General features: G+C 55.7%; 1 protein-coding gene across 17 annotated transcripts in view; it reads right to left on the reverse strand.

Moving 5' to 3' along the window:
• Window positions 1-494: 494 nt before the first annotated feature.
• CSNK1E (casein kinase 1 epsilon) overlaps window positions 495-16,720 on the reverse strand; it is a 36,449-nt gene continuing 20,223 nt past the window's right edge. For 4 of the 17 annotated variants that reach the window (XM_081483993.1, XM_081483990.1, XM_081483991.1 and 1 more), the window contains 9 exons: window positions 11,961-12,071; window positions 11,700-11,848; window positions 10,091-10,319; window positions 9,312-9,482; window positions 8,013-8,161; window positions 3,757-3,949; window positions 3,492-3,631; window positions 2,856-2,921; window positions 495-1,730 (listed from right to left, as the gene is read on the reverse strand). In XM_081483993.1, the coding sequence (XP_081340119.1) occupies window positions 2,889-2,921; window positions 3,492-3,631; window positions 3,757-3,949; window positions 8,013-8,161; window positions 9,312-9,482; window positions 10,091-10,319; window positions 11,700-11,848; window positions 11,961-12,071 (1,175 nt within the window). In that variant the 3' untranslated portion in view covers window positions 495-1,730; window positions 2,856-2,888. Of the gene's footprint in view, window positions 1,731-2,855; window positions 2,922-3,491; window positions 3,632-3,756; window positions 3,950-4,718; window positions 4,780-5,563; window positions 7,226-7,326; window positions 7,434-7,464; window positions 8,162-9,311; window positions 9,483-10,090; window positions 10,320-11,699; window positions 11,849-11,960; window positions 12,072-16,720 lie in introns of those variants that run through there. The other 13 variants (XM_081483984.1, XM_081483983.1, XM_081483985.1 and 10 more) reach the window with 7 other exon arrangements.

Raw genomic sequence — 16,720 nt, forward strand, 5'->3', positions numbered from 1 at the left:
ATTGCAAGGCAGATTTTATTTGTTTACCTATTGGCTGTGCTGGGTTCTCACTGCTGCTCGGGCTTTTCTCTAGTTGTGGTATGTAGTGTTCTCATCGCGGTGGCTTCTCTTGCCACAGAGCACAGGCTCTATAGGCGTGCAGGCTTCAAGAGTTGCAGCCCCTGGGCTCTAGAGCAGAAGCTGAACAGTTGTGGCACACGGGCTTAAGTCGCTCCTTGGTATGTGCGATCTTCCCAGAACCAGTGATCAAACCTGTGCCTCTGGCATTGGCAGGCTGATTCTTGACCACTGAGCCACCACGGAAACCCATGCAAGGTAGATTCTTAACCACTGCACCACCAGGAACGTCCCTGTGTGTAGTTTTGGAAACAAAGGGTTGAAACAGCTCCAAGGAGGTACCAAGCACTGCTTGAGTGTCCCCAGCCATACCCGGTTTGCCACGTCTGCTGGGGAGAAGCCCCCAGAGCAAAGAGGTGGACCAAGGGCTTCCCAGGTCACTTTATCCTTTTCTACTTTATTACTTCAAATTAACAACCACAATAAAGCTCAAAAAAGTCCAATATTTACACAGGAAAAAAGTACAAAATTCCCCCCAAAGTTCTTCAGTATTTTTTTTTTCAGTTTTTTAAATTACAAAGTAATAAAAAGCTTTGCTCTTTAATTAAAAAAAAGAAGAAGAAAAGGGGAAACAGAGGTAAATAAATTAGGAAATACACACACAGAAAAAAAAACAAAAATAAAGTAAAAAAGGGTTAACTAGGTGGGATGGATAAATCCAGTGCCCAGCCCTGACCCCAGGCTCCTCCTGACAGAGACAGAATGCTGGGAAGGGGGAACCCAGGTGAGTGTCAGAACCAAGGAATTAATCTATAACCCAGGAGCCAGATGCTTTCTGGAAGTAGTCTCCACAGATTCTGCCCCAACCCCAGAAAGGGGGGACCACAGGCCGAGGACAGCCTCAGGGGTCGGTGGTGGCAAGGACCGTCTGTGCCCTTCTTGAGGGACATAGAGGTCACTGCCCACCCCCATGTCCTTGTCAGGGGCATAAGAACAGAAAAGTCGGCCTGGCAGGCGGGCGGGACACCTGCTGTCCTGGGAGACAGAGGTCAGATACACACACACACGCCCACAAGGACTCTCAGCCCCACCGCCTCACCACCCCATTCCTCAAGGTCTCTGTGGGGAGGCAGAGGAGGGACCCTCACGCTCAAGGGGGCACTTGGCGAAAGCCCAACAGAGAAAGGCGGTGACCTTCATCTCAGGGGGGTGGGGGCTGCATTGATCTCCTGAGGTCCCCAGGCTCACGAACACCCAGCGGGACCTGCCTCTGACCAGCCGATCCATTCCTCCCAGTGCCTCAGGCCACCTCCTGAAGGCCCGTGAGGACCCGCTGCAGCTCCAGTGCAGAAATGTCTCTCCTGGCCAAGTCAGGCGGCGGCTGGGCGGGGCCGTGGCGTCCAGCGAGTGTAGCCTGGTATCTGGGAGCCTCTGGCAGCCTGGAGGTTGTGGGCAGTGGGGAACGTGAAGGGACAGGATTCTCTGTGCCGAGGGTATCCCATCTTCTTGCCATCAGCAAATAAAAAAATAGAAAGAAAAAAATTCGAAACAGAATCCATCGTTGGTTTTGTGCTGGGTTTTTTTCTTTTTGTTCTTTTGAGTGGTTTCTTTTCCCCATCTTTTTGTTGTTGTTGTTTTCTTTTTTTTTTTTTAAAGAAAATACAGTGAAGACACTAGAAAGGGGGAGAGAGGAGACAGATCAGGTGGGCACCCGCCCCAGTCACCCACCCACCAGCCGCCTTCCGCTCCGTTCTCCCTGGCCCCAAGGCTCTGAGTCAGTCCCTCTCTACAGCACACGTGCTCAGTCGCTCAGTCGCGTCCAACTCCTTGCGACCCCATGGGCTGTAGCCCTCCAGGCTCCTCCGTCCATGGGGATTCTCCAGACAAGAACACTGGAGTGGGTGGCCATGCCCTCCTCCAGAGGATCTACCCAACCCAGGGATCGAACCCCAGGTCTCCAGCACTGCAGGCGGATTCTTTACCATCTGAGTCACAGTAGGTGCTCCATTTTCACAGAAAAGACACAGAATCACTTTCTCTCCTCTCTTTTGGTGAACTGCCACCCCCCAGCTACACAAACACCCCACCCTGCCATGAACGGGCTAGTTCCTGGGTGTGAGGCTGACAAAACTAAACCCCAAATGCTGGCCCAGAGCTACCTGTGGAATACATGTCCACAAAGCAGGTCATACTCAGGATGCCCTGGTGTGAGGTCAAGCCCGTGAAATGTCAGCTGCTGCCAGCCACGTGCATATTCCCCAGGGAGCTCAGACTACCCTTCCCTGACACACACACACACCCAAATTAGTCCCTGCCACATCCGCCTTCCAGAGAACTGGGGCCCCAGAGAACTGAGCTGTAACACCCCGCCTCAAAGCCTCGTGCAACCACAGGTCCCATCAAGGCTCATACTTAGCAGAGGGCGCCCCCCACACCTCCCGCCCCCGGGGCTGCGGGGGTCACCAAGGGCCTTCTCAGAGGGCAGGTCAACTTCTGACTTCAAGGCTCTGCTCTAAGTGGTTTGCATGAATGAAGTGTAAGGGCCCAGAGGCTGAGACCGGGGCTAAAGCCCTGGGGACGGTCACAGGGTGGGCCCTCAGGTTCCTTCCCTGCTACCAACTTCCCAAAACAGTTAGGGCAGCAAGGGGATGGAAGGCAGGCCCCACACAAAGAGAGGGCTTGATGGCAGAAATTAGCTGGTGTGGGCCGGGCCTTCTCAGAGCACAACCATAGGTTCCTCCAGGGGCCATGGGGGTCCAGACCCAGCTGGGCTGTGACTACAGCAGACATCAACTCACCTAAGCAAATACTGGTCCGATGGGGGCTCCTCCTCACTTCCCGAGGTGGTCAAATGGCACGCTTGTCTGGGGGAAGGGAGGCAGAAGGGTGGGAGGGGCTGAGCTGCTGGCAGGATAACCGGACAAGTCTCTCCTCACTGCAGTGTTCTACCCCGCCAGGCCCCTCGCGCAAGGGCAGGGTGGGGTGTGTGATCTCAAGCACCCCGGATGTTTGCATTTTGTAGACAAGCACGCTGCCCTGGGAGGCCCAGCAGCTGCTCAAGGCTGTGGGCTTCCCAGCTCTCGACCTGTCCTGCTGGGGTGCCATCACCACCTCCGGAGGCCCAGAGCGGCTCTCCTGCCCACCTCTGCCAGGCCCCTTCCCCGGGGGACCCCAGATCCTCCCTTCCCCACTTTCCTAGTCCACACACAGCCCCTACGTGGGGGCCACCCGATGGGGTCCAACCACCCCTCCCATCCTGTGCTGACTGGGGACAGCAGGGGCGCACCCACGGCAAGGTCCATGAGCCCCTCCGCTGTGAGATCCCTGCCACCCACCCGGGCTGGGCCCCCTGGCAGAGGTCTGGGTCCCGACTCTCACCGCCTTGCTGGGGCTGCAGTGAGGCCCAGAAGGGGCTGGGGGCAAGGGCAGCTCACCTGTGAGGCTGAAATCCGGGAGACCTCTTGCCGCCCAGTGAGGTCGGAGGATGAGACGTTGGCCGGCGCGCCCCTGTGTAGCCTCATGCTCACCTTCCTCTCTCTGTCGACCCGTGAGATCGCTCTGGGAGAAGTATTGCCTGGAAAGCGAGGCGGGTTGGGGGAGGTGGCGGGGAAGCTGCCCTTAGCACCCAGGGCCCTGGCTGCCCTATGCTGCACCCCCCACCCTGGGGCCCCCTACCCACTGCCCAAGGTGCCTGCTCACCAGCTTGCTGGATGCGGGAGGCGGGGGTGGAAGCCACAGGCTCGGCTGCGCTGCGGAGTCGGTTGGCGGCGGCCCCCGTGGGCGGGCCAGGGGGCAGGGCCCGGGTCGCCGACCCCCGGAGCTGCCCCATCCGCTCCTCTCGCTCGTGTTCTCGCCGCTCCCGGTCCACGTCCTCGGGGTTCCGGGCTGCACCCTGCGGGCATAAGACGAGAACCCTGGTCAGCCCTGCGGGGTCGTGGTGCTTCGGGATCCGGCACTCCCTCGGGGTCAGAGCAGGGGAGGCAGGCTGGGGGGGAGGGGGGCCATCTTAGAAACCCTCTGGTCCCACTGCCTCCCCACAAAGTAGCCAGCCCAAGAGACCCGGAGATGCCCCCAATCACACCACACAGAGAAAAAACAAAGCCACACGACTGCCCAGGAGGAAGCTCGACCTGGGGAGCAGAGGGAGGTCACTCTGTCCTGGTCTCGTGGGGGCCTGGAGTCAGAGCTGGGAGGACTGATGCCCCAGGACGCCCAACCAACCTAGGTCCCCCACCACCCTCATGTACAGAGGGCCCTTGGCTCCTTGACGCTTCCAAACACAGCAGGGCAGGTGCTCAGAGGCCGAGGAAAGAGTTACAAGGCTAGCTGAAGGCAGGGCCAGGACTCAAACCAGGCCTCTCAGGGCCCAGTTAGGGAGATCTTTTCAAACGGTTGTTCTTCCCCTGGACCTGGCAATGGTTTCACAACCAAGAGGCCCAAGGGACCTGCACAGATGCTGCCTTGCTTGGGATGGGAGCTGGAGAAGGCATGGGCTAGATGTCCTGTGGAAGAAAAGAGGCCCAGCAGGCAGATAGGGGCGGACGAGGTGCATGAGCCCCTGGGGGGCTCTGCTCTCTAGCCACTGCCACCCCCAGTGCAGGAGGAAAGGAGAAAGGCCCAGAGAGAGGAGTGCGGCATGGGGGCGGCAGCGGCCGCGTTACCTAGTTGGTCCTGGGGTCGTCCACAGGGAAGGGCAGGGGGCTGGCATGAGGGGGGCCGCATCTGTGGAGGAGAGAGCTGCAGGCTGAGTTGGGTGGTGTGGCCTGCTCGTGGGCCTTGGGGCATGGGCTCCTACAACCCTGTCTCTCCCAGAGAACTGGCCGAGAAGGCCCAACTGTCCTTCAGAGATGGGGTGGGGGCTGGCCCTGGACCTAAAAGCAACTCCAGGAGCTAGCGGCTGGGGGATCAGAGGATCCTTGGATCCTACGGGAAGAGCCAAGGCCCAGAGAGACCTCGTGACCCTCCTGGGGCTGCACAGCTCAGGGCAGAGCTGGGCTATGTCCCAGTCCTGCTCTGCTCTCCGTGCTCCCAAAGGACTCGGCAGAACATTCTAGAGATGCACATTCTCCGTCCTCCCACCCTCAAGCCCTGTGCAAGCAGGCCAGGGAGCACCAGGGTGCCACCGCCTGACCCTCGGTCCTCACCCCGGGCTCCCACCCACCCGGTTAACAGATGGGGGGAAAGAGAACGACTGAGCCAGAAGCAGGGCCAAACCTGTGATGAGAGCTCCCATGCCCCCTCCTTAAACATCCCTCAGGGAGGGGGCACATCCACCCCCCAAGGCAGGTCTGAACTCACTCTCTGGTGGGGGGACACTGAGGCTTAGTGAAGTCAAGTGACTCCCCCAGAGGTGCCCAGCCCAGGGGCCATGGCTGAGCAGAGGGCTGGAGCCCCTGCCCTCCGCAACCTCAGCAGGCTAGGGCCCACAGTGGCCCCACGGCAGGAGGAGCTGAGCTCATCCCGTTTCCACCTAACCCAAGTGATGCCTCAAGAAACGCACACCAGGGAGGTCTCTCGGCTTTTATTTGCCCACGAGAAGACACAAAAGGTCAACGTCCAAGTCAAAAGCCGTGTAGACCCCTATCCTTGGCAGTGTCGAGTTGCCACCTGGCCGGCTGGTTGGACTTCAGAATACAGTGGCTCTGTGCAGCATCCCAGGCTCCAAGTATCAGGGGACTCCGGGGCCCTGACGCTGAACGATACAGCGTGGCCCCTCCAAGGAGGGACGTTCTCAGTCAAGGACAGGATCTTTCCCATGGAAGAGTTTGCAGCCCTTGGTGCCCAGCATGGTGTCTGGTCTGCTGGTAGATGCTGGTGAAGGCTTCTTGCAGGCAGCGCAGGAGGGGTGATGTGGGAGGAGCTTGGCCCCGAGGTGAAAACGTGGAAGGTCCCCAGGGCGTGTCCACAGACACTTCTGCCAGGGGCAGCTGGAGGTGGTCAAGTTCACTATAGTGGGGACGGGATCAAAGGTGCCCAGTTATCCAGTCCGATGGCCCTCAAGTCAGAAATTGGTGCGGGAGGTTGGCACCTCTGCTCAGCTTGTGGCTCCAGGGCCTGCCTCGACGGGAACTCCAGGAAGGGGTCAGGGTGCCAGCAATGGGTGGAGACAGTGCTCCTGGCCTGGCTTGAGGTGAGATCTTGTCGGCTGGATGGTCCCATGAGAGGCTCTGTGAGGAGCCATCTGGAGCTGCAGGTGCCCCTGGACTTCCTGTGATGACGGATGTGTTCACATCCACCTTGATGGGTGTGGCAGCCACTAACCAGCCACCTGTGGCTCCTGAGAACTTTAAATATGGCAAACGCAACTGAGAAAGTACGCTTTCAGCTTTAATTAACTTTAATGAAAAATTAGCCACATATAGCCAGTGGCTACCCCATTGGTGGGCACAGGCCCAGACTTTGCAAAAATCCATTCTCGGAGCTGTATCGAGAGGAAGGGTCAAACTTGGCCCCAAACCAGACTCATGAATGCCTCTGTACACGGATGAGAGGGTGCGCACAGCGCCCTGAGCAGTGCCCTGGGGCGAGAGCTGTGCTCCCAGCCAGAAGGTCTGCGGTGATGGGTGCTACTGCCCATCTCCCACCCATGGGGTCCTCCAGCCTGTGGGACATTTTCATCCTCCGCCCAACCTCCGCCCCGCTCCTTAGGCCGCTGTCTGAGAGTCAGAGAGTGCAGATCAGAGACCAAGTGCCGATCCCAGGGTCCTGGAGAACAAGGCCTCAGTCCTGAGCATCGGGCAGAAGGGCGCCCGCCAAGAAAAGAGGCAGTCACGAGGACACGTGGTCCAGGTAGGGGTGTTTAATGAGTTCAGGTTCAATACAGAGGCTGCTGGCGGGGTCTGGCCAAGGCTGTTCCTGGGGTCCACTGCCACCAGGCCCTCCAGGGCAAGGAACATCGTATCTCCTTCAGGCTCTGTTCATCAGGCAGCTGATTCGTCCCCAAGAATCTCACAGCAGGGCCTTCTCTGCCATGCCCTCTTCATTGTACCCCCACCATGTCAAGGGATATCTCCTCGGGCCTGGCCCCGATGGGCTTGGGCACACCTGGTGATGTCAGAACTGGGGCCCTGCAGTCCAGACCACAGGCCAGTAGCTTTTGGGGGGCAGCTCCTCCACCTCCTCCACGGGCCTATGTGGAGGGCCCTGGGTGCCCAGGGGCGCCGGGCACCTGGAAGGGACAGAGAGAGCACAGCGGAGGCTCAGTCTCTTGGGCTCCCCCACCCCGCCAAGCGGTAAGTCTCAGAGAAGTCAGATCCTAGAGGTGCTTACCAGTACATGGGTGGGTTCGCCGGCCCGGCACAGGGACAGGGGCGGGGGCTGGGCAGTGCAACAGCTTCGCTGTCGCGGGGCTGAGCCTGGCTCGAGGAAGCCCCCTTCTCCAGAAGAGACGTGAAACAAGACACAGGATGTCACAGATTCCGGAGCCCCAGGCCCAGCGGACGAACACTTCTCCCCACCCTACCCCCACAGCTCTTAAGAGAGAGAGAGAGAAGAGAGGCGCCTAGCAAGACCCAGGGTGCCACAACCAGGGAGAAGGAAGCCACAACGAAAGGGTCCAGGCTGGCCAAGGGGGACTCAGCAAAGGCCACCAGTTGGCATGTGCAGAGCATCAAGAGCAAGACGCTGCAGGCCAGGATCAAGACAGTGGGAGTGCCCACCAGTGCCATCTGGGCCCCGCTCACCCAGGCGCCCAGGACGGATGGGAGGCCCAGGCTGGGCCTCTTGGGTCCGGTGGGAGGCAGCGCCCCACCTGGGCCCCGCTGACCGTGGCGGCACAGGCCGTCCGCACGGATGAGGCTGCAGTGGGGGGAGCACGGGGACTCCAGGACCCCGGCAAGGTCACGTGTGCCGTCCAGCTCGTAGCTCCCGGTTTCCGGGAGCCCCGCCCACCACAGGGTCACGTTGGCCTTCCCGGTCCAGTCCCCCAAGCCCGCCTTGGCCTTCAGGAGACTCACGAATTTCAGCATGTTCCAGTCGAAGACATAGTCGTAGGAGAAGCCCTGACGGTGGAAGAGGTTGCGGAAGAGCTGGCGCAGGTAGGAGTAGTCGGGCTTGTCGTCGAACCGCAGCGAACGGCAGAAGTTGAGGTATGTGGAGAACTCGGCTGGTGGTGGGGGCAGAGGGGAAGAGAAGGTGCTGTTGTGAGGCCTGCGCTCCCGGGGCCCCCTGATGGCGCTGTCCTACTCAGCCCCCGCCCCTACAAACATTCCAGACCTAAGAGGGGTCAAGACGACGTCCTCCCTACTACGATCCGTGAGCCCCAAAGACAGTCGAGAACCCGATGGAAATTCTAAGCCACAGGAGGAAAACTTGGGTTTCCTCCTCTGAAAATCAGAGGCGAGAGAGGGCCCTTGTGAGATGACAGAACATATACACACACACTGGTTCCTCTCCCGGGACTCCTAAGGCCTGTGTAACTTCCTAAGTGGTGAGACTGCGAGGAGCATCCTGTCCAGACCTCTACCGAGGAGACTCCAGGTGGCTCCCAGATGGCAGGGGGTCAGCAGAAAGACCAAGCCATGATAAGAAGCTTGGAACTCCAGGGGCCCGCCCCTACCTACTTCCCTAGAGAAGGGAGTGGGGCTGGGAACGGAGTTAACGGTCGCCATGCCGATGGGATGAAGCCTCCGTAAATATCGCAACAGCATGGGGTCTGGAGGGCTTCCTAGCTGGTGACCACATCCCCAACTCCACTCAAGACAGAAGCTCCTGCATTCAGGACCCTTCCAGACCTCACCCTACATGTCTCTCTTTGACTGGCTGCTCACTGGTATCCTTTATCACATTCTTTCATAAACTGGTTAAAACGTATTTCCTTGACTTTGGTGAGCCAAATTAATTGAATCCAAAGAGGGAAACCTCAGATTGATAGCCAGCTGATCAGGAGCACAGGCAGCAACCTGGACTCGTGACTGGCATCTGAAGTGTGGTGGGAACAGGCATGTAGGATTGAGCCCCCAACTGCAGTGTCTGATGCTTCTTCCAGGGAGGTAGTGTTGGAAGTGAGTTAAAATGCAGGACACCCAGCTGGCGTCAAGGAAGGTCTACCGTTGTTCCTGACACTCAGCCCTTGTGAGGTGAGGCAGGAGTGTGGGCTGGGGACACAAGCTGAGCCTGAACGACAACAGAGCTATGAGTGAGGGATGTTCTGGTGCCGGGCAGTGGTGGCCCAGGACAGGCTCTGTGTGGCCTCGCTGGTCCCTTGGGGACCAGAAGGGGCCTCGGGGACCACAGGCTAAGCACGGGCTACTCACAGGGGTAGCCTTTGCAGAGGACCTCGATGGGCGTCGACATCTTCTTCTCGCTGATCCGCTCATACTTCTGGCGCTTGGTGGCCGCTTTGAGGCCCTGCCAGGGCAGGGAGCCCAGGTTGAAGTACATGAGAACATAGCCCAGACTCTCCAGGTCATCTCGACGGCTTTGCTCTGCAGAGTCAAGGACAAGGTGAGGGGCAGGGTCCACCTGGGCCCCTGGCTGAGGGGGCCAGGACCCCTTTCTCCAGGACCTGCTCTTTGATTGAGGTGAACAACCCACCCTGCGCACTCAGCATGAGCCCACCCCCCACATGCTGGCTTGCTGCACTACTGCCCCTCCTACAGAGCAGGGGCCTGAGGCTGGGCTTTGCTCACTCAACCTAGGCCAAGTGTTTCCATCTCAGGCTCTCGTTCATTCAGCCACTATGCAGTAGGCACCCCGGGGCCTCCCTGCCCAGCCCACCCTGCGGATAAGGCACAAGCAGTGGCATCAGACAGGGCTGGGTCAGACCTGACTTTAATGCTTGCTAAGCAGCACAACCTTAAGTGCCTGTGTCACACGGTGAGCCTGCAATTCCCACCCTGTAAAAATGGGGACATGTCCTCGCCCACCAAGGCTGCTGTGGGGATGACTAAGGCATGAGATAAAGAGTGCTTCTTGCAAAGGAGAAGACCTGCCCGTGTGACCAGCCAAGGAATAAACCCAGGCTGCAGAAGGAAGCCAAGGTCCTGGCAGGCTGCCCACAGGTACCCTCTGCTCCCAGGCCTCATGCACTCACCAATGCCCAGGTGGGTGTTGATGGAGGCATAGCGGGCAGTGCCAGTCAAGTTCTTGTTTTCCCGGTAGGGGATGTGCTGGTGGGTGCGGGCGTCCCGGTACTTCTTGGCCAGGCCGAAGTCAATGATGTACACCAAGTTGCCCTTCTTCCCCAGCCCCATGAGGAAGTTGTCAGGCTTGACGTCCCGGTGGATGAAGTTCTTTGAGTGGATGTACTCAATGCGGCTGATCTGGGGGAGGGGAGAGCGAGTCACTCAGCAAGTGCTGAGGCAGGGTCAGAGCCAGGCCTGGACTGGGGGCTGGGGCCCTACAAATGGAAAACACATCCATGGTCCCTTCCAATGGATGGGGACCCCTGCCACGAGCAGGGGAGCAAGATCAGTCTGCAACCACCATGTATGATGATTTTGAAGGGGCAGGTCAGGGAAGGCTTCCTGGAGGAAGCAACAGTAGAGAGAAACTCTGATGGAGGGATTCATTGGGTTTGCTGTGACACAGGAAAGAAAGCAATGCAGGAAAGTGAATGGCAAGATCTGGAAAGGGAGCCCAGAAAGGCATCCAGGCCTCGTGTGCCTGGCTCTACACCCTCAGGGTACAGAAGAGGCCCTCAAGGAACCAGAGAGGCCTTTCAGAGGTTGTTCTGCCAACCAGACTTGGGAGAACAGGAGCACATGGAACCCTAAACTTGGTGGGTAGGGGTGACAGAGATGAAGCACACAGGCAGGATTTAACCCCCGGCTTCTGGAGGATACCAAGGTCAGGGAGACACAGAGGACCTTCCTTTCAACAATGTGTTAGAAACACATGTTAATAAATACGCACACAATGTGTCTTCTGGCAGGTTGGCCCCCTCCCTGGGCCTCAAGCTTCTGAATATTTCCTAAACTCAAAAAACCTAGACTTTTTTGAGTTTCACGTCCTGTGAGAATCTGACAACCCTCTCTGCACACACACGTTTAGCCTAAAATTGGAAGATGTCTGTGGACTTTCTGCAGGGCAATGACACAGACCCTGGGGAACGAGATCTCCACGTACCATTCCGGGGCCAGGATTTTGGGGGGTTTTTTTTTTGCTGTGCCATGCAGTATGTGGGATCTTTGTTCCCTGACCAGGGATTGAACCTGCGCCTCCTGCGTTGGAAGCAGTCTTAACCACTAGACCACCAGGAAAGTCCCCCAGGGCCAGGATCCTGTGCTTTACTTTTTTTTAATTTAATTTTTCTCCCTTGAATTTATAAAAGGATTGAGGACGCAAGCAATGCTCGTCCATGGGCATTGGCACTAGGTGGCATTCCAGGTGACCCCACAAAGGGAGCCACTCCTGAGGAGACAAGGCCCAGCAGCTCACCTAGGGTCACAGGCCCTAGGTCTGGGTGACCACAGGCTTTAGGGTCACCCGAGGGCAGAGTCCCAGGCCTTCCGTGGGAACTCAGCTGAGCAGGTCTGGAGTGGAAACTGGCAGTCTGTTTTAATACCCCCTCCCCCAGCCATGGCTGATGGTCAAGGTCCCCTGGTCCCGGTCCCAAATTGCTGTCATTGCTTCCTGCTCCAGCATCCTCTGGCTGGGTACCCAGCGGCCCCCTGGCCTGAGGGAGGAGGTGGGGGACTCACCATCTGGTCGGCCAGGAGCAGCACGGTCTTGAGGCTGAACTTGCGGGAGCAGAAGTTGAAGAGGTCTTCGAGGCTGGGCCCCAGTAGCTCCATGACCATGACGTTATAGTCCCCCTCGGCCCCACACCACTTGATGGATGGGATCCCCACTGCGGGGAGGCAGGGCAGTTAGGCGCCGTCACTCCCCAGTCCCCTCCCTGTGCGAGTACGCAAGGCACAGGTCCAGAGCGCCCACCTCCCCACCGCCCCTCCGGCCCTCACCTCCCCCCTGCATCATCTTGTAGAATTTGCTCTCGATGTGCAGCTGGGGGTGCTTCGTCTTCACACACTCCAGCTTGATGGCGACTTCTTCACCAGAGGCGATATTGGCACCTGCGGGGGCAGGAGGACCCAGGTCACACTCAGCTGGCCAGGCAGCCCCAGGCCAGGACCACTCCGCGTCTGCCTGAGCAGCTCAGTGTCCCTTGGGAAGAGGCTGGAAAGGTGGTGGAGGCCCCGGGGCTGTATCCAGGGGAAGCAGAGGAACCGAGAGGCACAGAACAGGCCCCCGACCCAGCCTGGGCAGGAAGGGAGAACCAGGGCTGCAGCACGTGCTGGCAGAAGCGAGGGAGGGCTGCAGACCATGCAGAGAATCGGAGGCTGGGGCAGCAGGCGGCCGGATGTGAGGGGGTCAGGGCGGGGCCAAAAACGTTCCCAGACCACTCAAGGGAGCTGGGTCCTGCAGAGTGGAGCCACTGAGGACTCCCGAGCTGGCGAGAGGCGCCGTCAGTGGGGTGTGGAGCCAAGGAGGAGAGCAGGCAGAGGGGCAGGGCTGTAGCAAGAAAGACCCCAATCCAAGCTGCACCGGGCCTCAGTTTCCCCAGCCACAGTCACGGGTGGGCTTAGCTGGAGGTCTGGGGGCTAAGCTGAGAGGCCGTCTTCTGCTGGAGGCCAAGGGGAACTGTAGCTGCCATCACTAAATGGTAGAGTCTGAGCACAGAGACAACACAGAAAGTCCAGAGGAGGAGACAGCCACTGGAAGAAGGCGGGGGCAGGATAAAGCCAGGACCTCAAACCGGGGACGCCCGATATGGGGCTCCACAACAAACGTGCCTGGAACAGCTGGCATCTGAAGAAAGTCAACACAGCTCATGCCATGCATCACAAGCCCTAAGCGGAGCAGAAGATCGCATGGGGGAGAAAAGATTGGAGTGTAAGTTGGCTCAACCACTTTGGAAGCCAGGTTGGTTTCTATCTGGTAAAGCTGAACACACACAAACCCTCAGCCAAACCAGGCCACTCCCAAGGGCACACCCTTCAGAAACATGAGCACCAGGAGGCCAAGCAAGGACTAGCACCGAAGACAGCCACGAGGTGGGGCAGGTGCCCAGGGACGCCCCAGGCAGAAGGAGACAAGCACAACGGCTACGTGGGTGGCTCTCTGCACCTGAACCCTCTCTAAGCAGAGAGCAAGGCGTAGCACTGCTCACAAAGGCCAGAAGGTGGAGACACCCCCGAGTCCATCAGCGCAGGCGTGGACAGCCACTCTGCCTGTCCCGAAAAACGAACGGGGCACTGACACAGGCTGTGACATCGACAAGCCCTACAAACACAGCGTGCAGTGCATAAGCCACACTCCAGAGGGCAAATACTGTCTGATTCCATTACATGAAATGTCCAGAACAGGTGAACCCATGGAGACAAAGATTACACTGGTGGCTGCCAGGGACTGGGGGCAGGGGAAAGGACAGGTTACGGGCAGGCTACCCCGCTTAACAGGTACAGGGTTTTCTTCTGGGTGATGAAAATGTTTTGGAACTAGACAGGGATGGTGGTCACACTCACTGGGATGGTACTAGTGAATCAGTGAAGTTGCTAAGTCGTGTCCGACTCTGCGATCCCATGGACAACTGTAGCCTACCAGGCTCCTCCATCCATGGAATCTTCCAGGCAAGAGTACCAGAGTGGGTTGCCATTCCCTTCTCCAGGGGATCTTCCCGACCCAGGGATCGAACCCAGGTCTGCACTGCAGGCAGACGCTTTACTGTCTGAGCCAGGAGGGAAGCCCCTGGGGTTGTACTAGATGCCACTAAATGATATACTTTTAAAATGGTTAATTGTATGTCATGTGAATTTCACCTCAATTTCAGGGGAAAAAAAAAGAGGAAGGAAGAGACAGGAGGATGCAAGCACGGTTCTGACTGTCTCAATTTCAAAACATTCCACGCTGAAATATATATAGTTTAGAGATATAAACGTGATAAAACTCTTCAACAAAAGGAATACCTTAAAATGTAAGATTCAGACAGTCCTTACCTCTGTGTGGGGGGAAGCAGAGGGCGGGATGGGGTAGGGTACTAGGGGTTTTCAGGGTGACAGAGCTGTCGTCCTCCAACTAGTGGTGAGAAGAGTGCCTTAAAATCGTGCACATGTTTTATACATTTAATTTAAAAAATAAAACAATGAGATGTTACAAGAAGGGAGCATTGCTTTTAATTTGGGGTTAGGCAAGGTTTCCCAAAGAAAGGCAATGCCAAAGAATGTTCAAACTACTGCACAACTGCACTCATCTCACACACTAGCAAAGTAAGGCTCAATATTCTCCAAGCCAGGCTTCAACAGTATGTGAACCAAGAACTTCGAGATATTCAAGCTGGATTTAAAAAAGGCAGAGGAACCAGAGATCAATCGCCAACATCTGCTGGATCATCGAAAAAGCAGGCGAGTTTCAGAAGAAAAACATCTACTTCTGCTTTATTGACTATGCCAAAGCCTTTGACTGTGTGGATCACAACAAACTGTGGGAAATTCTTTAAGAGATGGGAATACTAGACCACCTGACCTGCCTCCTGAGAAATCTGTATGCAGGTCAAGAAACAACAGTTAAAAACTGTACATGGAACAACAGACTGGTTCCAAATCAGGAAAGGAGTACGTCAAGGCTGTATATTGTCACTCTGCTTATTTAACTTATATGCAGAGTACATCACAAGAAATGCCGGCTGGATGAAGCACAAGCTGGAATCAAGATTGCCGGGAGAAATATCAATAACCTTAGATATGCAGATGACACGACCCTTATGGCAGAAAGTGAAGAAAAACTAAAGTCTCTTGATGAAAGTGAAAGAGGAGAGTGAAAAAGTTGGGTTAAAACTCAACATTCAGAAAACTAGATCATGGCATCTGGTCCCAGCACTTCGTGGCAAATAGATGGGGAAACAATGGTTGGGCTCCAAAATCACTGCAGATGGTGATTGCAACCATGAAATTAAAAGACACTAGCTCCTTGGAAGAAAAGCTATAACCAACCTGACAGCATATTAAAAAGCAGAGACATTACTTTGCCAACCAAGGTCCGTCTAGTCAAAGCTATGATTTTTCCAGTAGTCATGTATGGATGTGAGAGTTGGACTATAAAGAAAGCTGAGTGCCGAAGAACTGATGCTTTTGAACTGTGGTGTTGCAAAAGACTCTTGAGAGTCCCTTGGACTGCAAGGAGATCCAACCAGTCCATCCTAAAGGAAATCAGTCCTAATATTCATTGGAAAGACTGATGCTGAAGCTGAGGCTGCAATACTTTGGCCACCTGATGCAAAGAACTGACGCATTTGAAAAGACCCTGATGCTGGGAAAGACTGAAGGCACAAGAAGGGAATGATAAAGGATGAGATGGTTGGATGGCATCACCAACTCGATGGACATGAGTTTGAGCATGCTCTGGGAGTTGGTGATGGACAGGGACGCCTGGTGTGCTGCAGTCCATGGGGTCGCAAAGAGTCGGATACGACTGAGCAACTGAACTAAACTGAAAGGTTTTTCATCCCTGACTTAAAATCCAGAAGCCATAAAAAAAAATAAAGTCTCCCTCCTCTCCAAAAGAGGAATCCCTTCCCCATGGCAAAAACACCAGAAACAAAGTCCAAAGACTTATAGTACATACTCATAACTTTTATCAATGGCAAAGAACTAATATCACACTAATATACACTGAGCGCCTACAAATCAGTAGGAAAGAGACCAACGACTCCACAGGAAATAGGCTGAAGGAGTCAAACACACACTTCACAGAGAAAGAAATTATTAGTATAAAAATGGCTTACTCATGAAAAGACACCCAACCTCCTGTAAGAGAAAATCTAAGTTAATATTATCCTGAAAGACCAAGTCCATGTAAGCTGGCCTGCATTGTCTGTGGGCAGGGGGCTCCCCTCCCCAGCAGGCAGGCCCCCTATGAACTGGGGAAGCCACTCTGCAGGGCCACCTGGCTGCCTCCGGCTTCTACTTGGGGGAGTTTACTCGACAGGCACACACAGGGCAAAATAGGCCTGGATGAGGCTGTGGGCTGTAGGCTGTTTGCAACAGTGAAAGCTTGGAAACAACCCAAATGTCCAGCCCCGGGCCTGGTTAAATAAAGAAAGGCCCATCCATAAAGCGGAACACAATGGAGAAAGAATGAGGAAGCTCTCTCGGTGCAGAAGTGGAAAGATCTCAAAGATACAGGAAGTGAAAAAGCAAAGTACAGAACAGTATGTATTCTATGCTGGAGGACACAGTATGTATCTGTGTTTGATTGTATCTACATAAAGAAACACTGAAAAGAAACAGGAGAAACCCACAAGGCTGAAGCAGGGCCGGAGAGGGAAAGAACATTTCTCTGATACTAAGTTATACTGTGCCCTTGTTTTTTTCCCAAAACCTTTGTTAACATACACATACTGTAAAGTGTACAATTCAGTGGGTTTTTTGGTACATTCATAAGGTTATGCAACTGAGACCACAATCAATTTTAGAATACTTTCACCATCCTCAAAACACCCGTATCTCATAGTAGTCACGCCCCACCTCCCCCAACCCCCTCCACCCTGATCTAGGCACCCAGAAAGCCACTTTCTGTCTCTATGGATATGCCTACTCCTGCCACCTGCCATTTCATACAAATGGAATTTTACAATGTGTGATCTTTCGTAACTGGCTTCTTTCACTTAGCATGCTTTTGTATTTTGGACTTCGGTTGTGTGTATTTTCATTTCTGAACCACATAA

Source organism: Giraffa tippelskirchi, chromosome 4 (assembly GCF_054371585.1).
Source record: "Giraffa tippelskirchi isolate mGirTip1 chromosome 4, T2T-mGirTip1v1.2.pri, whole genome shotgun sequence".
Taxonomy (NCBI): Eukaryota; Metazoa; Chordata; class Mammalia; order Artiodactyla; family Giraffidae; genus Giraffa; species Giraffa tippelskirchi.